The 25,565-nt window shown below is 36.1% G+C and overlaps 1 protein-coding gene across 1 annotated transcript; it reads right to left on the bottom strand.

Annotated features, from left to right (window-relative positions):
• Positions 1-916: 916 nt before the first annotated feature.
• CDC37L1 (cell division cycle 37 like 1, HSP90 cochaperone) lies at positions 917-25,491 on the bottom strand. Its single transcript, XM_060014688.1, has 7 exons — positions 25,245-25,491; positions 19,651-19,932; positions 16,659-16,752; positions 9,670-9,785; positions 9,183-9,305; positions 5,292-5,456; positions 917-1,519 (listed from the first exon to the last, which is right to left on the bottom strand). The coding sequence occupies exons 1-7, from the start codon at positions 25,374-25,376 to the stop codon at positions 1,418-1,420; spliced, it is 1,014 nt and encodes a 337-aa protein (XP_059870671.1). The 5' UTR covers positions 25,377-25,491; the 3' UTR covers positions 917-1,417.
• Positions 25,492-25,565: the final 74 nt, after the last annotated feature.

Raw genomic sequence — 25,565 nt, 5'->3', positions numbered from 1 at the left:
AAGTGCCTTATCACCTCAGATTAGTTAAAACAAGGTGCAAATGAGGCCAAGATAACAGGTCTGATCACCATGTGGGTCCCTTGGCGTTACCTGGCTTCTCAAATTGAGACGCGTAGTCCAAATCCCATTTAGTCATCTTCTAAATGTTTGCTACTAGTCTCAATGGGACTGAGCCAAAGACTACATTGGTTTCAAATCAAAGCTCATGTTCCTATAAGTCAGAAGGTTAATCCTCAAATAATAAGGACAGAATAATTAACATTGTCATCTCATTCCAAATAAAATGAATAATCAAATATCCTGGCATATTTAAAGTGAATTATATAGGAAGTAGTAAAGCTCAGAAGCATTCCATGGTAACTGAGCTAAAGAGAGGAATGACAAATGTAGTAAAAGCCATCATTACCAGTAAGGATCACCAAATTCTTAGAAATATGTAGTTAGCTCCAAAAGATTTCTCTTGCCTTTTTAAAAAAGTCTTTGGGCCATATCAGAGTAAAACAAACAATAACCAAAATTTTAAAAATCAGATTATTTTTCCCTATTTGGTCTTACAGGCCATTAGTATTCTTTTAAAACTTGCTCCCTGAGAGATCCCAGACTATGTCAAATAAAGAAATTAAGAGTGAGATTGAAGTTCCTCTCAGTAAAAAAAAAAAAAAAAATCTGTATTAGCTTTATCACTTTTTATATCACTATATAACCCTAATATTAAAATGTCAACAGGGTAAAATCAACTACTAAGGAATATAGTTCTGAGAATACTTGGGGATAAACTTAGTATCTATATAAAATTGATATTATAGTCAAGGATTTAACTGATGGTGCCGAAAAAACAAATGTAATATTATTTTAAGGAGAAATATTTTGTTTTAATTTGTACCACCCCGCTTACTTAGTAAAGTAGATTATCAACTACTGATTTATTGCTTTTAATATGATGAAACACCAGATTTGACAGCTAAATTAGCAATAGGATACAAGTACATTTTTATCTTTAATCATTTTTGTAGAGTAGGACATGTACATATCCATATAAAAAGACTGTAGCAGATGCCTCCTAGAATCAACCAGTTCTTGTAAACATTGCATTTGTGCAGATTTTCATACTTTGATTCCAAAATTGAGAACAATAAGATTAAAGGCAAATTTAGTAGCTAAAAAAACCAAAATAATGTCCAGTTTGACTTCTTGCAACATGTGGTACCACTCCTCTCTTCAGAAAAAAAACAAAAAAACAAAAAAACCTAGCAGCACATGAAAAAAATTTTACAAAACGTTTCAGTACTCTTTGTTTTCCCTCCCATCAAAAACCGAACAAAAATAAAGTGCAGCACCCATAAAAGTGTCAAGAAAATAGCCAAGTTCTTCCTTTCTTGTAACAAAATAGCACTTGGCTTCAGCAGTCTTAACCAAATTATACAGTGTCCATCATTTTGGGTTCATCATCATCTTTATGTACCACTGAGTTTAAACTGCAGAGAGCTGTATTGATAGAATACTGAAGATAATCTGGATTCTGAAAAGAAAAAAGAATGAATGAATGATAATCAGTTTTATGCCAGTATATGCAGTTGCATATTCAGTTTTGCATTCTCTATTTCTCTGCAGTATAGCAGAACAGGAAAAAAGAGGGACTTTGAAGTCAGACTTGGGTTGAAACCCAAGAAGATAAAGAAAAAAATTAAATAGTTTATTACCACTTAATCCAAAGAGATGTGATAAAGAGAGAATGATGTATGTGAAAAATAGAAATGTAATAAACACTACCTTTTTCCTCTGTTTAACAAAACTCTATAATTTTAATTATTTAATCATATAAGACTATATCTTCCATATGATTATATGTACATAGCTACTGATAATTTAAAAGATAAACATGGCTTTAAGCCAGCAATGTATTATATGTATTACGAAGATTACTAATTATAACAGTAAATACTAAAATTACAAAAACACTTGAATAAGGAAAAAATATATTTACTAAGTAAATATTATAGCTATCTTCAGAGTCTATTTTGGTTTCTCAAAGGTTAAAACAAACCCAAGTGAGAAATTGTTAATCTTTTGAAAGGTACTTAGACTCGTATTTAAAAAGTTGAAAACAAAAGAACAGTTTAATTTAGGTTTTGTTTATTTTTTAAATAGCAGAACTCAAAAACATTCTAATTTGTTCATTTCTAAAACTAGGAACAGAAAACTTTATTCAATAAATGCAAAAATAAACCCATTATTATTACAGCATCATGAATAGAGACCTAAGCCCTTAAGACCTAGGACTTTAGGAAATTCTTCCCCAAGAATTCAGTTTTATCAGTTGTTCTGAATATCTGCTCATACTTAGAGTTTTATTATGTATCACCTACTTTCATCTGTTTATCTTATTTAATAAACATCAATGAGGAAAACAGTCCACACAGGGCATAGATATCTTAAACCTCCCCATACCAAAGGGAGGCAGGGTTTTCAAAAGGTCTCCTTAATAAAGTACAATACTTTGTGATTCTTTTATTGTAAAAATCAAAAAGTAAGCCAGAAGTTAGTTGGATTATTCTCAATCAGGTTTTTATGAAGGAAGTGGCACAAATAACTGACTGAGGTCTGGAACACTAAAATAACTTTGGACCTCAGTTCTAACCCTGCCTCTTCCACTTAGTATAATGCCATCCTCAAAGAGAAAATAATTCATCAAAATTTAATAACATTAAAAGCTAGTATACAGGATAAGCCTAAGGTAACTGTTACTTATATCTCTGTCCAAGAGGCCTTGGTTTAGTTCTCTCAAAGCTAATGATAATGGTATTTGGCTTATTTCACGAGACTGCTGTCAATTAAAAAAAGATTAAAAGCTAAAGTGTTATCCAAATTTAAGTTTTATGAAAAATTATTAATAATCTTGTTACATTATCCCATTCTCCAAAGAAACAGAGTGCTAAGATCTTTTCTGACCATCCAGGCCCAATTCCAAAGGCCTTCAGAACAGAGCTTACAATTACTCTCTATTAAGACTAGGCTCCAGATTTTCATGGGGAATTTTGAGTATTAGAACTGGCTAAAGAGATTCTCTAGAATTCATCTACCCACCTCCTTAAGAACTGAAGACATCATCATGAGGAGACTTAAAAAAACAAAAAGCAATCAATATACCTAACCTAATGTACACTTAAATTCCACTGATTACCCTATATTCTCATCTAATAACATACTCAAAACATTTCTTGTCCCAGAGACCAGTTCCTCCCAAGAGCACACAACTGAGTGTCTTGTCCTATTTCTAGCATATGATTCAACAATATTCTATGATGTAGGTCAGTGGTCCCCAACCTTTTTGGCACCAGGGACCGGTTTTGTGAAAGACAATTTTTCCACTGGCCCGGGGTAGGGGTGGGGGGATGGTTCAGGCGGTAATACAAGCAACGGGGAGCAGCAGATGAAGCTTCGCTTGCCCGCCGCTCACCTCCTGCTGTGCGGCCCGGTTCCTAACAGGCCACGGACCGGTACCAGTCAACGGCCCGGGAGTTGAGGACCCCTGATGTAGGAGAATGAATGAGCAATGGAGTAGAACAGAAATCCAGGATTAGCATATTAGCTCCATCACTCACTGTATTGACTTCAGGTAGATTACTTAACCTCCAGGAGGTTCAGTTTATTCATCCATAAAATGAATGAAAATGTGTCACAGCATTTTTGAGAAGATTAAATGAGACACCATGTAAAAGTGTTTTGCAATTTATAAACTGATATAATAAAAATGGGATGTTATTGTTATGGTTAAGCTCTTCTTCCAAATCTCTCAGTTGACAACTTAGTCCCTCAGGTTGTCTCTCATCTTATCCTATCTATCACCTTATCCTTCTCTCAAATAACAGTGTTTCTGTGGCTCTAGCTGAAATCTTATCTTTTCCCTCTTACGTTTAGAATCAACAACATCCTTCAAAAGTCTTTTCCTCTGCATTCATTATGTAACACCTTAGTTTTAGGAGGTTTATATGTTGAACTTACAGAGACTTAGTCATAAAATTCCTTTGGAAAGACTGCGTCCCCATGGGCTATTTCTCACAGAACTGAAGAGAAAATTTTCATTTTATTTAAACAGCATTAAGAGGTAATGTGTAGGACAAATTGAGAGAGAATATTGCTTACATGTCTAACTAAGGGTTAACATTACTAATTATTTAAAAATCGGACCTTAATTATTTCTATCCTTGAAAATAATATTTTTGGCTGAGTTGAATGTGATCAATTGCTTTCCTTAAATTGTCCCTTTGGCCTACAATACATATAACCAGAATAGTGAAATTATAGATACATAAGGTCAAGATATTGAAAATCTCAATTTCTACCGCTCTGAGCACAGGCTCCAGACACGTAGGCTCAGCGGCCATGGCTCACGGGCCCAGCCGCTCCACGGCATGTGGGATCTTCCCGAACCGGGGCACAAACCGGCGGACTCTCAGCCACTGCACCACCAGGGAAGCCCCACACTGCCTTTTGAGTGAGACTTCCCTTTCACTGTGTAGGCAACAGGCTAAACTGGCTAAAGCTGTTCCTAAAATCTTAGGGCCTGAAAATGAGAAATGAGAGATGACTGGTTCAATTTAAATGCTACTAGAACCAAAATGGGCAGTAACTTTTAATAACTTAAAACAGTAATCCTAAGTAGAATCAGGCAGACCTGTGGTCCAACCTCCTCTTTGACATAAATTCTTCACACTAGTGACATGGTTTTAGCTTATTCTAATAGCAGATTTCCAAGGGGCTCAAAGAGTTGGCCAATATTACCATAAAGAACAGCTTAGCATAAGTTACATTAATTTGTAGTAAAATGTTACATCTGGTAGGCAACACCAACATTCAAAAAGATAATACTACTAAACTCATGCAACAGATCATCTTGGTTGCTACTTGGACATATGCTTTGAAGCTAATTCATCTCAATAAATCTTAACAGTATAGTTCTACTTAGAATGGAGATGTTCCTCAGGAGCCATCTTGAGAAGTTTATGATTGAGATGATCAATAGGTAACACTTGCCCTTAAGAATGCTTAGGTGGTCCTCATCCCTTCTGTATTTAAAGGAGTGGAATTTGGTATCTCTCTAAATACCTAAGAGATGAACAAGATTTAATGCTAAAACATGGCATGAGATGAAACTCAGAGTTATCTTTTGAGGCAAGAATATTTAAAATGACCACACATATATAATGTATAAGAAGAAAGAGAAGTTCAAAAGAACAAAAATTATGTAAACTAATACATTTATAAAATAAATATTTACTTTTCCAACTTACCTGTGGTAAGGATTCTAATAAACCTATAGATCCAACACCAGAATGGGGAACATTATTCTGAACTGTCATAGGTTGGAAACTTGGTGATTGAGAATAAAGTCTTACTCTTGACTTGAAAGCTTCAAGTTCATTTTTGAATGCTTCAAAATAACCTTCTTCCTCTGCCTAGAAAACACAAAAAATAAAGACTGTGTTTTTCAAGACTTCCAGACCAGAGTAAACTCTAGCAAGCATATATTAGGCCTGAAGTGGAAGAAGTAAAGATGAGGTGAATAGTTTCAACGTAGAAACCACCAAGATCTCTGTCAGATTTCTGAAAACTGCCTGTTTCATATGAATATTAAAGATTGGTTTGCTCCATTTCCCTCTGCTTCAGCAAAATAAAACAAACTAATAAGAAACAACCCGTCTTTACACATACACACTAATAAAATGAAAGAAGGTAGGCTTCCTCTGTATTTCTCTTGATTTATCTATATTCTTGACAGGATCCAAAATAGTCCTCATTTAACCTCTCATTTTCTCCTCTCCTCTTCCCACTGCCAAGCAACAGCCAAGGGATATTCTTTAAACCTTCTAATTCTCTACCAATTAATGAGGGAACACTATTATTGTTATTAGTAATTCTCTGACCCTAAAATCCCTATTTGTAAAAGCCATGAAAGCCAATTAAACTCAACATTCAACTTCGTTATGAAAATACCTTAGTGTTTTAGTTAAGGAAGTACCTTCTTTTCAAGATTATGGAAAGAAAAAAGTACGATGAGTTATGTTGAGGGAAGGGAATTCTCTCCCAAGGTGTATATAATATAAAGCAAAATTCTTAACGCAAAACATCCTTTTGGCAGTAGCCTCCAATTATAAACGTTTCCTTTGCAGATTAAAAAATGACACAGAGCACATCCTACACAATAGATCACAGAATTTAAGTTCAAGTGGTGGAAGAGATTTTGTCGAAGTCTCATTCCTGAATATCAATGGGCCCATTCGTCTGCAGTGCGATTTTTTTCTTTAATGTAGTTTACGTTGTGTAACTGGATTAAAACCTATGGATTAGTTACTAGCATCAATATCTATACAAATAATGCAGACAATGTTCTGTGCTGCCATTCTGTCTTTTTAAGAATTTAGGAATCATTTCTTTAATTATATTATAGCATTTCACTTTAGTCAATATATGGTACTCGTGTGGACACATGCAATGTTAGCCTTCATATCCAAAAGTAGTCCTTCTGAAATGGTTATGTAGCAAACCATTAAAGGAATCAAGTGACACAACTGCTGACCTTACTTCATGCCTAAGGCCTAGGGATTTAGATCTAGAGAGACTTGATTGATTTTTGTTTTATTAAGCAACCTATGGGGTCACTTGCTCAGTTTCTCTGTTAATTTTCTCGTTTGTAAAAAAGAAATAAAAATCCTTATAAAATGTTATGAGGATTTAATGAGTTAATCCATGTAAAGTGCCTAGAATAATACCTGGCACAAAGCAAGCACCTCATGAAAGTTATTCCTTAATTTAAAAGAAATTATTAAGAGCACAATGTTAAGATCTAAGACTGCATAGCTGTTCAGTTCTATTTTGTCAAAGTAAATTTCAAGGATACATATAGTTTGACTATGTTCCATTATCTTACTAAGCACTAGTTCAAACATATCCATTAATGTAAGATGAAAAAAGAAAGTATGATTTTTTTTTTTTAATGCCTATGTGTCAAGTGAAAATTTAGAATAGTCATCAGAAGCCTAACTAAAATACCAACTCAATCGTTTACTCATTAAGGGCTTCCCTGGTAGTGTAGTGGTTAAGAATCTGCCAGCCAATGCAAGGGACACGGGTTCGAGCCCTGGTCTGGGAAGATCCCACATGCCGTGGAGCAACTAAGCCTGGGTGCCACAACTACTGAGCCTGCGTGCTGCAGTTACTGAAGCCTGTGCACCTAGAGCCTGTACTCTGCAACAAGAGGAGCCACCGCAATGAGAAGCCCGCGCACCACAACGAAGAGTAGCCCCTGCTCACTGCGACTAGAGAAAGCCCGCGCACAGCGACAAAGACCCAACACAGCCAAAAATAAATAAATAAATAAGTTTATTTTTTTAAAAAATTGTTTACTCATTAAAACTACTGTCTTGGGAAAATTTTGTATTTTAACAGTAGAAGTAGAAGGTAGGACTGCTGCCACACTACTTTTTTTTATTTTAAAAACACAATGTTTTTCTCTATAAAAGGAAATATGTTGACTGTAGTATATGAAAAAGAAAATGGAAATCACTTATACTTCTACGACGCAGGTATAATCAAAATTAAACTTTCGGTATATTTCCTTCTAACTTCTAATTGTGTATGCTAAAATGTATCATATATGCAAAAAAGAGCATGTAAAATATTTACGTACAATTTATTGGGCAAAAATCCCACTATGTACCCACAAAAATTAGGAAATAGATCATTACTAGTATCTTAGAGATGAGTTTCAAAGAGCATTCCATCTCTCTCTGAGGTTACCATTATTGTAACTTGTCCTAATCACTCCTTTGCCTCTTCAGTTTTACTGCTTAAAATTTATGTATCATCAACAATATATTTAGTTCTGCTTGTTTTTGAACTTTATAAAAAATATAAAATTAAAAAAATGATACCAGATATATCATTCTAAGACTTGGTTTTTTTTTGCTTTCTTGTCTTTTTATCCATGCCAATGCTGATTAGTATATTACCAAATGAATATACCACAATTTATTCATTCTACTGTTAACAGACATTTGGGTTGTTCCCAGACTTTTTGCTTTATGAACAATTCTATTAAGCACATACATGAGTGTCTCTAGGGCAGCAGTTCTCAAACTTTATAGTCAAAGGACTCCCTCATACTCTTGAAAATTATTGAGGAACCTAAAGAGTTCCTGTTTATGCGGGCTATATCTATCAATACTTATGTGTTAGAAATTAAAACTGAGGAATTAAATATATATTAACTGAAATATAATAACAAACTCATTACATGTTAACATTTATAACATACTTTTTTTAAAAAAAACTATTTTCAAAACAAACAATTTAGTGAGAAGTCTGGCTTAACAGAAGATAGCTGTATTCACACATCTGCTTCTGTATCAATCTATGCTGTACACTGATGAGAGAATGAGAGTGAAAATGGCAAATAACATCTTAGTATTATTATGAAAATAGTTTTGACTCAGGACTAATGGAAAGGGTCTTGAAAACCCTCAAGTGTCCCTGGACCACATTTTTCTCTAGGGTATATACCTTGGAGAATTTCTCGCTGTAAGCACTTGTCTTGTTCAACTTTACAAGGAAATTTTCCAAAGAGGTTATACCAATTTATACTCCTAGAGTCAGTGCATGTGAATTCTTATTGCTCTACTTCTTGTACAACTTTTAAATTATAGTAATAATTTAAATTAGTAAATTTAGTGAGTGTGAAATGTTATTTAATCTTTCTAGACATACCTATTTTTCTTTAATATAGCTGACTTCATCCTGTATATATAAACATGTATCACTTCTTTTGACTTTATAGCAAAGCATTTTCTCAGGTTAAAAACTTTTCATAAATATAATTTTGATGGCTGCATAATATTCTGTGTACTACAGATTTTTTTTAACCATTCCTCTAATTTTCCTGAATACATACATTCATGTGAATGGCTCTCAATTTCACATACATGCTGTATAGTATAGCTTCTTATATAGCTCCTTTAAATCTATATTAGCATGAAAACAACAATATAATTTTTCTTTTCCTTATAAAATCTACAGAATTTAGCCTGTGGCATCCTGGTTGGATGGCTTCCATTGATGTGTATGGACAAAAGAGGTCTCAGCTAAAACCTAGCCTTCCCATTTAACAATACCAAATAGCTACTTACTTTGGCTTTCTGGAAAAATAAGCGAAAACATCCTCTTGGATCCACATTACAGTTTTTGGCCATTTCCATAATAAACTGCATTACAACTGCTTGATGTGCTATTTGTTCCATCAGAGCCCCTTTCTGAAAGTAACAGATTAAAATTATAAGAAATATATTTAATATTGTGATTACTATTTGGATTTTTAAAATATGATTTTTAAATAGGTTAAAAAAGAAAAAGGTTTATAGTATCAATACATGGGAACAAGAGAGGTGAGGGGGCAGGCAGGCAGGGAAAGCACATTGGAAACAAGTTTCCCTATGCTAACTGAAATAACTAAAAAAAAATTCCAACAGTAAGCTCAAGTAGATGTGAAAACAAAACAAAATTATAATTTCATTTAATGACCTTCCTACTTTCATTTAAAGTAACGGAAAAAAACAAAAGAAAAAAGTAAATCAGAATTCCACTAATGTTCCCAGAAATTCAAGTTTCACATGATACCTGTTCAGCTTCTAGATGAAAACACCATAAAATAAGATATTTAGCCGTTTCTTCACATACAAGGTATGGATGGTCAGACAAAAATCTCTGACTATCATCCCATCGACTTAACATACCTGTAAAAAAAAGAATTAAACCATGAATGTCAAATACTTTCCTCTTGTAAGCAAAGAAATGGTATTTTAAAATGATTCTCTTTAAAGACAACTCACATTACCATAGCAGTATGTTATGGTAAAAGAGCAAATGAAGAGCAATAAGAAAGCAATACCCAGCATATTGGAAATAGCTTTCAAATTCATAGCAAACTTTATTTCAAATAATGTCAGGCTAAAGTAGGGTGATTGGTTTAAAGCCGTAAGTTCTACATCTGGGGAATGCCCGAAGTCCCAGGCAAATAGAGACTCCTGGTCATTCTAGGCTAAAGTAAGTACAGATAATTTCAGGAGATTCAATATTATTTATTCAGAGAATACAAATTTTTCTGTTAGAAAGATGCATAAGAAAGCAAAACCTCAAGAAACTACACTGAGCAAACAAAGACTTAATAAAAGATTCAGAAAAACTACATTTCTTCTAATTTATTAAAATATGTCTAAGATAATATGGTAAAATGTCAACAGCATGGGAAACCAATCCAGTAAGTGTTATAATAGTAAATATACTCTAACCATTTTAGTGATGTTAACCATTTAGTCATGATGACTGTTTATACATAGAAAACAAAATCTTTTTAAAATTAGTTAAGCATATTTGAAAATAGCTGCCATTTTGCTTCAGAATACCAAACCTGTCCAAATACTACTAAAGGTGTACTGTCATCTTTACCCAAATTAGTTAAGAAATTTGGTCAAAAAGTTGATACCACCCAAGTAATTAACAGAACCAGCAAAGTGTTGAGCTTTATTTAGACTCGTCCAACCAAGAAAGTTACTGAGTCATCATGGAAATTTTATAAGGCTATCTCAATAGTCTGGCAATAAATCTTTCCTCTAGACACAAAATGAACTTCTGAAGTTCCACATCAGAACACAAGTAAAAACAAAACTGAGGACAAATGTCTTTCTGAGAAATACACAGCAACACATGGAAATTAAATAAAAATAATGATTTTTTTTCCTCATTTAAAAAATTGGAAAAAAGCATTTTAGCATTTTCTCATAAAGAGTTTTACAAGCTTTAGAGAGTTACTTCCCCAACACTTTGGATACAGTGACTAGGTCATTTTAAATTTTGAGAAACAATGATTATTTAAGTTACTTTAAACTACTTCTCAAATTATATAAAGAATCTAATTAATAATTTCTGTGGTCAGAGCTAAAGAAAGCATAATTCTATTTCTTATACCTGAAGCCATAAAATAAATCCTATAAAGCAATTTTGCCTTAGCTTTGTTAAACTTCTGAAGAGGGAATATTTTTAACTCTATCAACCATTCAGAGAGATCACTGCTTCTCCGTTTACTTCTCCATGGGCAGCATTGTGACTTACTCAGGCACCAAATTCCTACCCATTCTGGTTTCTTTTGCAGGAAAGATATATACGAAAGGGTTAGTGACACTTGTAGGGGCCGTGAAGAAGGGTGTCACTAAACGTTAAAGGTTTTAAACTACTTAATAACTGAGACAAAATTAACACTTGAGGATGACCATAGCTTTTCTTTATCTGAAAAATAATTGTCAATACTTGATTTCAAAAATGCATACTAAATTATTATGAAATTGAGAAGTTACATTACAGGTAGTCCATTAAGACCTCTGTGGGAAGAGTGTGGAATTTTATGAACAAAATATATCAAGAGAATCAATGGCTTAGTGGAACAGAACATACCAGAAAGTACACATATTACTTTGGAATTTATAAAGAAACTTAAAATCAAATGGAGAGTAACACAATCTAACATGATGACTCTAGGACTAAACTGCCTAGGTTCAAGTATTGGCCTTACCACACCTTGGGCAAGTTCTATTATACCTCTATGCCTACGTTTCCCCATGTGTAAAAGAGGGCTAAAAACAGCAAATAACTCATAGGATTTTTGTGAGGACTAAAGGAGTTAATACATATAAAGCACTTAAAACAGTACCTGACAGAAAGTAAACACCTGATAAATACTAGGTATTATTAACACAATATGAACAATTCATTCATTCATTCATCCATCAAATATTAAGCTAATCCTTTTTTTTTTTTTTTTTTTTTTGCGGTACGCGGGCCTCTCACTGTTGTGGCCTCTCCTGTTGCGGAGCACAGGCTCCAGACGCGCAGGCTCAGTGGCCATGGCTCACGTGCCTAGCTGCTCCACAGCATGTGGGATCTTCCCGGACCGGGGCACAAACCCGTGTCCCCTGCATCGGCAGGTGGACTCTCAACCACTGCGCCACCAGGGAAGCCCTAAGCTAATCTTTTGGTTAAGGATAATCTAGTCATTTAAACTAGCCAACCAATTTCTCTGAATGCTTGAAAAACCTTACTTTGACAAATTAAAATATTTTAATTATGTATCTTCACCCATATATTTTTTTCTGGTGAATGTCTAAATCCCAATCCACCCTTTAGCTCTCAATATTCCATCTGATTCCTAAAATGGTCCCCAAATACACTTCATTATTTATTTCCCTTTCCTTTTTTCATTATACTGATAGAATGATAAGATTTCAATCCTTTGAATTATACTAAGTATCTTAATTTGTCAATATACCAAAAACCTCCCAACTAGGTTGTGAACTTCTTAATGAATGATATATGACCTATTTTTCAATATATCCTGAGCTCCAGATCTCCTGTATTCCCAATCACCTACCACCAGACAGCTACTTCTACCTACATGCCTGCACATAAACTCATCTTATTTGAAAATGAACCCATTCTTCTCTCCCTGCCCATCTACATTGCTTCCTAGGTTCCATGTCACCCAATCAGGTATTTCAGAGATTCTTCTGACATTTCCATTCCTCCCACATCAAACTTATCACTAAGTCCTGTGGTTATGCTATTGCAATCTGTTAATATGGTGAATCACATTAATGAGTCTTCTAATGTTAAGCCATCCTTGAATTCTTAGGATAAACTCTTTAAAAATATATCTTTTTCAGATTATAAAAATAAAGTATATTCATTGTAAAGAATTCGAAAAATCCAGAAAATAAAAACCACCTGCAATGCTTACAAGAGGTAATCAATGTTAACATTCTGATGTATTTTTCCCTCTGGCTTATTTTTTAATGACTTTTAGAGAAACAAAATTAGAATCATATCATACATATTAATTTCCTACTCATTTCACTTCACATTCTAAGAGTACTTTTATTAAATGTTTTTCAAAAATAGGATACTGATGTGTTTTTGAAAAGCAATATGTAAGTGATTACATTGAAGAGACTGAATATCCACCTACAGCACAACTGATTCTAACGTAGTATCTATGCAAATATTTACAGCTTTTAACAAAATCTCCAGTGGCAACATCCCACACAGATTCAAAAAAATGCTGAATCACAGCTAACTTTGGTTGGAAGTGAACAGATGATGTGCCATGAAAAACTGTGTTAGATCACCAAAAATCAGCTCTGATCATCATAAAGACAGTGATGTCAAAGATGCATATGACTTTGAAGAAAACTGTTCTGTGAAGTTTAAAAGAAAACAGACTTTATTTCTAAATTGGTATTTTATATTTATAAAACATGAATTAACTAAATTAATAAGTAAACATAAATATGGGGGAAAAAATCAGTACTTCACAATATTCCATGACATGGTTGTACCATTAATCATTAGATGGTAAATTCCATCTAATTACAAGGGGTAATAAAAGCAATATAAGAAAGACAGTCAAAAAATATCAAAAGATACCATAAGGGAAACTTAGGAGGAAGTCTGAAGAATATACATACGCATGAGACCACAAAGTAGTACAGTGTCAAGCCTTTGCAGCCCTTCACAACCTCCCATGTTCTAGGCCCATGTCTTCCAAGAGTCTGGAATGCAAACCAAGTTTGGAAAGCCTCCAGCTAGAAGCTCTAATCACAGCTGCTATTCCAAATGCGTTTACTTCAAAGGATTATATGAATGTAGTCATTATTCTGACAAATGCCTTTTTTTCCTCTATTACAACAAGCACACAACTCCAGAAACATCTGCTTCCACCCAGGTGGGACAATTATTAAACTTTCACTGTCTTGCCTCAGGTCTCTCCATCAACTCTGTGCCATAATTTAGTCCCCAGAGACTTTGACTATCTCATCATCCCACATGACTGCAAACTGGTCTACTGCACTCTGATGGAACTTGGTGAGCAAGAAGGAGCAGGTATCCCATTTGTCTCGGTATGATACAAACAAACATGCCAGAAAGTGGGAAATAAAAACACAGGAAAATTTTGGGAGCCTACTTACTACCTTAGTAACATTTCTGGGGATCCAATGGGCTGTGGCAAGTAGGATATCTTGCCCAAAGCGAAAAGTCAAGGGTATTTCCACTAAGAAACAGGCACAATGTGAATCTGGGAATGGCTGTCAGGTCTGGTTGGCTTTGAAGACAGTAAGGCTCTGGTTAGTATTAAAGGATGAGACATGGAAGCCCACTCATGCAATGGCAAAACAACTGTTTATTAGTCACATATTTCCACAGCCATCTGATTGTTTGTACAATATTTTATAAACTAAGGAGTCATGGTGGTATATTTGAGATTATGCAGAGATTCAACAGCATGGGATCTCTTCATCAAGGGTATTCCAGGTTAGCCACTGAATACCTAATTTACCAGTAGTAGAAACCAGTGCTGAAACCTCAATATTGAAGAGGCCAGCCAACCATCAAGCTGGAAGGACCAGCCAACCATCAAGTAATAGGTTGATAATCTTGGTCCCGTTTCATTTTGGAGGGACCAGTGGTTCCTCACTTGAACAAGACCATTTGAGATCTGGTATTGCCCTCCCTCTTTGCCATGCTTCTACCAGTAATGCATCTGTGGTCTTACTAAATGAGTTGTTCCCCATACCACATTATTTCTTGACCCCAAAACTCAATTTACAGCAAAAGAAATGAAGACAACAGGCTCACGAAATTCACTGGTCTTATGAACATTACTACACAGAAGCAGTAGGTTTTATAGGATAGTGAAATGTTTTATTGAAGACCCACATAATTATAGTGCCAGGTGGGTTACTACACCTAGTGAGGTAGGGATATTTTCCCAAATAAAATTCTTTCTGACCACAGCACTCAGTTTATAGCAAAAGTGAGGGAACTATTTTACATGCACTAGGTTTCCCATGGCTCCAAAGCAACTGGCCTACAGAATGCGAGCTGTGTGAAAGCACCTTGAGGGATGCTATTCTACCAGATGCATCATGCTCTGAAAGAGTAATCAGTACATGGTACTCCTTTTCCTACAGAACGCGCAGGCCTGGGAAACAAGGGCTGTAGGTGGGAGCTGCAACTCACATTATCACAACTAAGATGCATTTACAAAATTTTTGCTTTTTATTCTTATAATTCAGGGGTCCGCTTATTTAAAGATTTTAACATCTACCCAAGGGATGACTGTATATCCATTTTTTCTATTATAAATAATACTGGAATGATAATATTTGCAAAAATAAACTTCGCTTACTTCTTCAGACACTATTCTTGAATTAAACAGAATACGTAACTTATTTCACTTTTTAAAAATAAAAAGTATGAGGGCTTCCCTGGTGGTGCAGTGGTTAAGAATCTGCCTGCCAACGCAGGGGACACAGGTTCATGCCCTAGTCCGGGAAGATCCCACATGCCATGGAGCAACTAAGCCCATGTACCACAACTACTGAACCTGTGCTCTAGAGCCCGCGAGCCACAACTACTGAAGACCGTGCGCCTAGAGCCCATGCTCCTCAACAAGAGAAGCCACTGCAACGAGAAGCCCGCACACCGCAACGAAGAGTAGCCCCCGCTCGCCACAACTAGAGAAAGCCCGCACGCAGCAACGAAGACCCAACATAGCCAAAAATAAATAAATTTATTTAAAAATAAAAAGTATGAGAAAAATGAATAAATTTTATGAATAAACTTTATGAAATAATTCTATGAATAAACTGCAAAAAAAGGAAAAAAATCTAAAGTAGTATCCGTTATACTGACATAAGGATGAATGAAATTCTAAATACTTTGGGAGAGAAACACCAATAGGAAAAAGGTCTCAAAATGTCATTTAAATAGCTTATTAACATACTCCAAATAAAAACTATGTTTACTAAATCGACACATATATACTTCCCAGTAGCATTTTCACTCCAGCAGTATTGTCACTGCTTATAATTCTTAGAACATAGCATACTGTTTCCCAACTCTGCCTTTGGACATGCTGTTGCCTTGCCTCCCTTATCTACATGGAGAACTCTTACACGTTCCTTATAATCTAACTCAGACGTTTCTCCTCTGGGAAGCTTTCACTAAAATCAACCCCCATCCCACTGCTTTTCCCCAACAGAGAAAACTATTTTTCAGTTCTTTGTATATGTATTTCTATTACTTACTATTTATTATAAATTATATTCTATTACTTATTATTTATCTGAATAACAGTTGAAGGATCTACATAAATTGTATAGCATCATATCCAAAACCTGAAAAAAATGAATGCTAATCTTACAACCATAAAATAATCAGATACAAAGGAAGCAAAGATGAAAAAAGACAAAAGCAAAGACTAGTTGGGAAATGGAAAGAATCTAGGTAGTAAAAAAGACCATGTTTTAGAGGGTAGGATTATATAATAATAGATTGAATTTTGCTTTTCTTCACAATTCAGTTTACTCTGTCACTCTATTTTTTTACGACCAAAAAAAAGTCTAAAACAAGAGCTATACAACTGTGGCAGAAGCAGCTATGCAACTGGAGTTTGTCACTCGTCTTCTTTTTGGTCCCCATTTTATAAATCCACCTTTTGTACACATATTTATGATACCAAACATTACAAAAGAAGGAAACTCAAGTAGTAGACTTACCAAAATGTCTGATTTTCTGCTCATGTTTCTGCATAAATGATTTTGATTTATCTTCATCTTCTGTTTCTTTTCTTTTATCCTGATTAATAAAACTCTAAGGAAAAAATTTTGAAGTTAAAATCAGATTTTATATTCTAATTGGATTTTCTTTCTCACTTATTGAATGCCTAGCAATCCTTCGCATACACACTATAAAAAGGTGATGTAGTAAACTCATATTACATCATTAAATTCATCTGTAAAACTCTGTTAAAAATTAAAATTTTCTTGGGCTTCCCTGGTGGCGCAGTGGTTGAGAGTCCGCCTGCCAATGCAGGGGACACGGGTTCGTGCCCCGGTCTGGGAAGATCCCACATGCCGCGAAGCGGCTGGGCCCGTGAGCCATGGCCGCTGAGCTTGCGCATCTGGAGCCTGTGCTCCGCAGCGGGAGAGGCCACAACAGTGAGAGGCCCACGTACCGCCAAAAAAAAAAAAAAAAAAAAAAATTAAAATTTTCTTGTAATGAAGTTTCATTAGTCTTATTTAAAGTGATATATATGTAGAAAATTATACAATTATTTTAGAAATCAACAGAGAAAAACAAATGAATTAACTCTTCTGTAAAACTGAATTTCCCTATCAAAGGCAGGTATAGAAAGATCCTTTACATGCATAATTTATGTTTTGCATTATTCATTTCCATCAAATATTTGCAGCTCTACTGTCATCTTTGGAGTTCTTGCTGGAAACAAACTCAGAAATTCAAAGCATATAGAGTATAGTTACAACAAAATTTTTGATAAGACATAAACCTAAAACAGACCTTTGCTGTAAACTTTTTTTAGGAGAGGCTAAACAGTTCGATTCTGAAATCAAGTACAAATTTCTATTAAGGAAGTGCTTCTTTTCAGTTAAATAAGTCATAAAACAGACGAAGATGAAGTTTTTATCTGGCCAGAAAAACTGGCAGAACAATTTCTTAGAACATTATGTGATCACGTTTAAACCTTGAGATCATCACTGCCAAAAATGAAAATTGAAAACTAGCTCTCTGACAGTTTACAATCAGGAAACACACAAGTTTACATATTTCAAAATAAAAGCATTTTTTCTTTATATATTCTCCATCTAGACCAGCACTGTCCAATAGAAATATAATCCAAGCCAGAAATGTAATTTAAAGTTTCCTATCAGCCACATTAAAAAGCAAAAGAAACAGATGAAATTAATAACATATCTATTTAACCCAACATATCCAACATATTATCATTTCAACATGTAAGCAACACAAAAAAATTATTAATGGAATATTTTACTTTTTTTGATACTAAGCCATCGGAATCTGGCGTGTATTTTACACTTACAGCACATCTCAATTCGGACTAGCCACATTTCAAGTGCTCAATGGCACATGTGGCTAGTGGCTATCAAGTTGGACAGCGCAGACCTAGACCAGTCCTCTCAAGTCTCAAGCTCCCAGACAAAATCAATGTACGATTTTGAGGAAATGACTGGAACATAAAGAGAGTCCTAATTAATTTGTGGTATAAATGTAAGCTATGTTAGAATCCAACTTTAAAAAAAAACAATTAAAAGAAGAGACAAAAATATTTTCTTTGTGACCACTGTGTTAACAGAAGAGACATTAACTTTATAAACAAAGAAACATTGTTTTGACAATTCCCTCTGGAATAAAAAAACTATTTTAAATAGTTTTGGGGTATAAATGCAAACCAGAAATAAAGTAATACTTAAGATGACACATCCCTTAGAACAACATATACAGAGACAGCGAGTCATTCAGTGAAAGAATTATTCTGTTGAGGGGAAAGAAAAATATATAAATTAGTACAATCACAGAAAAAGTCTAGAAAGATATGACTCATTGTTAACAGTGGTCATCTCTGGGAAATGGAAATGAAGGAAGCCTTTCAATTCTACTTTACAGGTTTACGTTTTTGTTTTTTACAAGAAGCATGTTGTACTCTTACAATTTATCTCCATTAAAGAAAGAAGTACTGATAGGGCTAGTGGTACTAGACATTTACCTGTGTGTATTACTTATTGCTGTAGCAGGACCAGAGCTAGTCCAGGGGAAGGAAATTAAAGGTGCTTCGGGGGGAGTGCTGAGAGTGGACGCCAGAGCAGAAACAAGTAGTGTTACACACTACGTGTAGAGAATAATGACAGTTAAAGATAAACTGAATGCGGACTTAGACAAGAATGAGCAGTCCATACCTAAGTCTTGAGAGTTAAGTTTAGTACAAATAGAAAGAGTACTACTTTAGACATTAGATGAAAATGACTTTATTTCATTGCCCACTTCTTTTTCAGATACAAAAGTCAAAGAATAAGGCCTATATACGTAATCCAGTGAGAAACAGAAGACCGCTCTTAATAAACTAACTTGGCAAAAGTATTTTACTACTCCTTTCAGCAATAATGCTTGTAACACTAAGACCAGATTACTGTCTGAGGTTTACTAAATACATACTGGTAAATAACAGTGAGAGACTTTGTTTTATTTGATAAAACCAGTAACTATACATTAGTGTTACAAAATTGAAAGCAAGCTGATAAGCATAGCAACATCAGAAAGCACTGGTAACATCTGAACTTTACCACATACCAGACCCCATGCTATCTACTTTTAAGATGTTACCTTATTTAGTTTTCATACCCACTCTTTATAGTTGATGAAACTGAGCCTTAGAGAAGTGACTTGCCCAAGGTCAAAAGCCAGCCTGTGAAAAGTTGAGATTTGAGGCAGTCTGACTCCAGAACCCATGCTTATATTCAGTGTGCTATGCTGTAGCCATATAATTGGATTAAGGACTACCCACATTAGACACTACTGGGGATAACACATTTCTGTAACAATCACTTTTCCTAAACTGTCAACACTGAATACTGTTTATAAGATTCTGTTGCTTTGTTAACAGATATGCACAACTGGTTTGTACAAACACTTCAGTCTTTCCTTCTTTCATTATGGTCCAATAAAAGAGAGTACCTTATTAAAAACATCCTTGCTAATGGCATCCATGTTCCACAGACACATTCTCTCTCTTTGTACTAGAGCCTCTTCTTTCTGCCGCCATTCTTCTTCCCGTTGCCTCAGTTCTGATACTGCTGTTTGTGCTTTGGCATGTTCCTGATCCAAGGACTCAGAGTTATGCAGTGCTAAGCTACCAAGTTTCTGCTGAGCTTCAGCGAGATTCCATTTGCACGCCACAGAGCTCTTCACAAACTCTTTCTGCTTTTGGCAAGCCATTTCAATTCCATGGCTATATATCTGTATTAAAAAACAAAACAAAACAGTATTTTTAAGAAATGAAGAAGGCAACAGAACAGGTATGTTTATGTAGCACAGTTCAAATTTCTATTAGTCACGGATTTCTGTACAATGTTTTTGGTACACAGGTATCCAGCCTTCTGTGTTTGCAGTTAAGAGTTTTATATTATAGACCTTGTTTCATCAACTAGACTCTAAGCTTCGTTGTTAATTTGTGCCTCTCCCCTGACAACTAACAGCAACAAAAAGCCTGGCAACTAGCACAGTGTCCTGCATACAGCGGGACCTCAACAAACATTTGATTTATAGTCTTCATAATCCTGAAACAGAATAATGAGAACAAAAGCTTAAATCTAGTTCATCATCTTATCACTCAACATGGTGAAAAGCAGACCTCTATAGAGCTTTGCTTTGCAAGTTCTTCACTCAAAGAACCTTTTATTTAGAAGTAATCACTTCTTGGTTTCTATTTTCTCTCTGTGTTATCCCAATCCTTGGTAATCTGAGTTGTTATTATTGGAAATTTCTATTTAAAACTGACTACATCAGATAGATAACCTTTAACTTAATCCTAATCAAAACAGACAAAGTTGTTTAAAAAAAAAAGTCACTGGTACACCCTGGTGACTCTGTTTTTTTTTTTAACATCTTTACTGAAGTATAATTGCTTTACAATGGTGTGTTAGTTTCTGCTTTATAACAAAGTGAATCAGTTATACATATACATATATCCCCACATCTCTTCCCTCTTGCGTCTCCCTCCCTCCCACCCCTCCAGGTGGTCACAAAGCACTGAGCTGATCTCCCTGTGCTATGCAGCTGCTTCCCACTAGCTATCTATTTTATGTTTGGTAGTGTATATATGTCCATGCCACTCTCTCACTTTGTCCCAGCTTACCCTTCCCCCTTCCCGTATCCTCAAGTCCATTCTCTAGTAGGTCTGTGTCTTTATTCCCATCTTGCCCCTAGGTTCTTCATGACCATTTTTTTTTTTTTAAGATTCCATATATATGTGTTAGCATATGGTATTTGTTTTTCTCTTTCTGACTTACTTCACTCTGTATGACAGATTCTAGGTCCATCTACCTCACTACAAATAACTCAATTTCATTTCTTTTTATGGCTGAGTAATATTCCATTGTATATATGTGCCACATCTTCTTTATCCATTCACCTGCTGATGGACACTTAGGTTGCTTCCATGTCCTGGCTATTGTAAATAAAGCTGCAATGAACATTTTGGTACATGACTCTTGTTGAATTATGGTTTTCTCAGGGTATACGCCCAGTAGTGGGATTGCTGGGTCGTATGGTAGTTCTATTTTTAGTTTTTTAAGGAACCTCCATACTGTTCTCCATAGTGGCTGTATCAATTTACATTCCCACCAACAGTGCAAGAGGGTTCCCTTTTCTCCACACCCTCTCCAGCATTTACTGTTTGTAGATTTTTTGATGATGGCCCTTCTGACCGGTGTGAGATGATATCTCACTGTAGTTTTGATTTGCATTTCTCTAATGATTAATGATGTTGAGCATTCTCTCATGTGTTTGTTGGCAATCTGTATATCTTCTTTGGAGAAATGTCTATTTAGGTCTTCTGTCCATTTTTGGATTGGGTTGTTTTTTTTTTGATATTGAGCTACATGAGCGGCTTGTAAATTTTGGAGATTAATCCTTTGTCAGTTGCTTCATTTGCAAATATTTTCTCCCATTCTGAGGGTTGTCTTTTCGTCTTGTTTATGGTTTCCTTTGCTGTGCAAAAGCTTCTAAGTTTTGTTAGGTGGTGACTCTGTTCTACTAAGAATCAACAGTAATTAGTTTTAACATTTATTTTTAAAAATTTTTTAAATAAACTTATTTTATTTATTTATTTTTGGCTGCACTGGGTCTTCGTTGCTGCGTGCAGTCTTTCTCTAGTTGCGGCAAGCGGGGGCTACTCTTCGTTGTGGTGCACGGGCTTCTCATCACGGTGGCTCCTCTTATTGTAGAGCACGGGTTCTGGGTACACAGGATTCAGTAGTTGTGGCACACGGGCTTAGGTGCTCCACGGCATGTGGGATCTTCCCAGACCAGGGATCGAACCTGTGTCCCCTGCACTGGCAGGTGGATTCTTAACCACTGTGCCACCAGGGAAGCCCACTTTTAACGTTTGTTGAACCACCACGTGTAAAGCATCGTGACGGATGTTTAATTCCTTATATTCCTCAGTTCTATCAAACAAAAGCTAAAGGCACATTCTTTATGATTTCTTAGCCAAAATGTAGATCAATTTCAAACTAGGTATTCAGAATAATTTTACTCCAATCTATTCCCTTATCTGCATCACTATTCAAGCCCCTGTAATTTCACACTTTAATTATATAAATATACTCTTTCTCATTTCAAGCCATTCTCTACTCTTCTAGACTTGGAGTGATTTCTCCAAGAAACAAATATGATAATTTTACTGATTCTTAGAGTCTTGGGATAAAGCGCAAACTCTGTGGCATGGCATGGTCCCTCATGATCTCACTTCCTATTATCTCTCTAGACTCAGTCCTAGTCACTCTTCTACTTGTTTGCTTATTGTTTACATCCCCTTCCCACCCCTCCACCCCATTCAATGTGACAACTCCCCCATCCCTAAACCTCCTATCTCCATCCCAGATTCCAGCATTATGTCCCTTCCCTCTTACCCTGTCCCTCTCCACCCAAGTTATGCATATTTCTACAGTGGTGTTTTCACACAATACTGTGCTTATTTGTTTAACTATCAGCTTCTTGAGGGGCTAGAATGCAATAAATCTTAGATGAATAAACGACTCGACTTCTTGGAATAGACTAGTGGTGGTTAGGAATTCTAAGACAAGTAGCATGCAAGGCTTCTTTTTTAGCTAAGTCTTCAGGCAAACTTAGATTTCTATTGGAGGGAATGTGGACACTTGCTATTCAGATGTTTTACTTGTTTAGCAGGTTTGGAGCCCAGATACCACTTGGTCCTAACCAACCAAGTAAGGTATTTATTTTTACTTTTTGCTACCTTAGAATAGGGTTAAGAATAACTGCAGACTAGCTATGCTTAAAAAGGGACTAGGAAGAGGAGAAAAATGAAGCTATATAATTTATTTTGTAAGAAAAGACAAAGAAATACTAAGAAAGGTAAAGACAAATGGAAATATCTTGCATTGTCAAATTATACGGGAGCAAATTCTCAAATCACCTCTCAAATCAAACACAGAAATCTTATTTCTAAATTCTAAAAATGATTTATGTTTATATCCTTCTGCACAGACTACACAGACTATGTTTGGGCATTTGAGTAAACTATCCAACATGTATTGAGATGATTGATTATATTTTAATAAACAAAGATTTGAAAAAAGAACTGTTAGCATTAAGGTCTACTAATGTAACTTTACATAAAAAAAATTCCCAAACAGGATCTCTAAGTTCCAAACTGCATTTAACTGGATCTCAGAACTATATATCACACATGACATTAATATAGCTAGTTTCCCTATATTTGGTAAAATTACACCAAGGCTGTTTTTATAAAGATTATAAAATGTTTATAAACTGAATTAAATATTTTATTCTTTCCAAATATTCCAAAAGAAAAACTTAAGTTCTAAAACTTAAATCCAGCAAGACAAGTAAGTAGGTTTGTTATAAACACATGAACTAATTTAGGATTAGAAATCATTTTGCAAATCTTAGTACCATTCAAAGTTAGTTTCAGACAAATAAAATTTTACATTACATCACAGGATGGGCAGTACAGTAGGTGGGAAAAAACACTGTACTAGGTGTCAGAAGTGGATTCTAGTTTTAATTCTGCCACTGCCTAGCTACATGGCCTCAGGGAAATCACTTTTAATGTAGGATTTAAGCCTAATCATTTCTAAAATTCCTTTCAGCTAAATAAGCTTATAAATTAATATACAGCTATTTTTAAAATTCAGTTTCTCTTAGGTTACTCTTTAGATTCAACCACAATGCAGTGAAATTCTTGAGACCTTTCTATCCTCTCTATACTCCTTCAAAACTGACAATGGCAGCTGCTGTTCATTCTTTTTCTATCTCTGTAACACATTCATTATGTGCTTATATAACACATTTTGTATATAAAGATGACACCAGTGATCCATAATTAGTGGGTGACTACCAACCTATCAACTCTCATTCTGTCCTCCTAAAAAAATGTCTTGTACTTTCCCAGTGACTGGCTGGCCGAAGTACAGTCTGTGGTTATGAAACAGCATTTTTCTCTGTGCAGCCAACCAACCCTGTGAGCTGGGCATAGGATCGATGACCCTACACTTATTGGCAAACAATTTAAATCACTCATTTTCATTAACAGCTAGCAAGATGAGTCTAGAGAAAAACAGTTTTAATTCAGTTAAGCCCTGGGGGATCCCATTTTGCAAGAAGCCTAGAAGGCAAATACCTATAATCCATTTCATTGAACCTATTAGTGTTTAGTCCGTGATCCTGAAATATACTTCGAAAACACTCAGGTTAGAAGAAAAACCGGGACAAGGTGATATGAGTACCTAAGCACTCCCTAAGATAGGACCAAGAAAATCCTAAGTGGCAGTATATCACATTTGGATAAGTTTCAGAGGAAAGAAGGCTGGGCTGAAAACCACAAGTAGCGGCAGGAATCTGAGGAAGAAGTCCGAAGGAAAAGGCAAACGTGTGCCTATATATTTTTACTGAAGAATCGTGTGAAGCAAAACTAAAATCAGAAACGTAAGGGGAAAATGGCCACGCGAATGGGCGAGATTTACGCCAGCATCAATAGCAAGGTTTACAGAATTTGCTCAGATGTCAAAAGTCAGTGAAATAAAATGGATCTCAAATCTTTATGTCAGGAGCTCAGTGAATTATTGAAACACAACCATTCACTGTTCCCATCAACTGTGCACAAATATTAGTGCCTTCAAAAGAATAAAGTGCTCGGATTAGAGCAGGCACAAGAGGACAAAGGGTCAATGTTATAGAGTGAGCTGTCCCAAATCTGGGTACCGTCAGAAGACGGGTGGAGGGGAGAAACTTCTTCCAAGGGTGAGGAATTAGCCAAGGTGAAAAGGTGTGCGTGGAGGTGAAGGTTGGGGCTATATGGCCAGACCCTCTTCGAAGACCTCAGTAGATGCTACAAAGTGATGGGATGGCTTCAGGCTCCCGACGCCCGAGGTTGGGGGTCGGGGGCGGGAGAAGGGGGAGGTGGGGGCTCAGAACAGGGCACAGAAGAGGGTCGCAGAGACAGAGGGCTCAGGGGGCCTGGTGACGGCTCCTCTCCATCCCCCCGCAGAACACGGGCCCCTTCTCACCTGGGTGCCGCCTCCGGGCAGCTGCGGGTAGCGAGGAGAACCGGGGGACACGTCCAAGTCACTCTCTTCCTCAGCCTCACCTTCTGCCCGAGGGAGGCTCCAAGGTCCTGGCGGCGGCCACGGCTGCTCCATGTCCGGCTACCCCCGGCCCTACAATCCCCACTGGCAACAGACTTCCCGTGAGCGGAACCTACTGCGCGGAGCCAGCCGCCCCAGCCGGGGGGGCCGTTACCCAGAATCCCTCTGCCGGCGGCGACGCCGACGCACGCCCGGCGCCAGCCTGTGCCGCGCCACCGGCGGACGGCGGAAAAAGACGTACTC

This window comes from Delphinus delphis, chromosome 6 (assembly GCF_949987515.2).
Source record: "Delphinus delphis chromosome 6, mDelDel1.2, whole genome shotgun sequence".
In the NCBI taxonomy this organism is placed as follows: Eukaryota; Metazoa; Chordata; class Mammalia; order Artiodactyla; family Delphinidae; genus Delphinus; species Delphinus delphis.
The sequence above is the reverse complement of the archived record's forward strand: the minus strand, read 5'-3'. Positions and strand labels throughout refer to the sequence as shown.

What these genes read in the sequence shown, in the direction of transcription:
- CDC37L1 (XM_060014688.1), bottom strand. Translation starts at nt 25,376, where the DNA reads ATGGAGCAGCCGTGGCCGCCGCCAGGACCTTGGAGCCTCCCTCGGGCA. An exon ending in GCAAGGATGTTTTTAATAAG is followed by an intron (nt 16,753 to 19,650) that starts GTACTCTCTTTT and finishes TTTTTTCCTTAG; the next exon opens with AGTTTTATTAATCAGGATAA. An exon ending in GCAGAAAATCAGACATTTTG is followed by an intron (nt 9,786 to 16,658) that starts GTAAGTCTACTA and finishes TTTTTTTTACAG; the next exon opens with GTATGTTAAGTCGATGGGAT.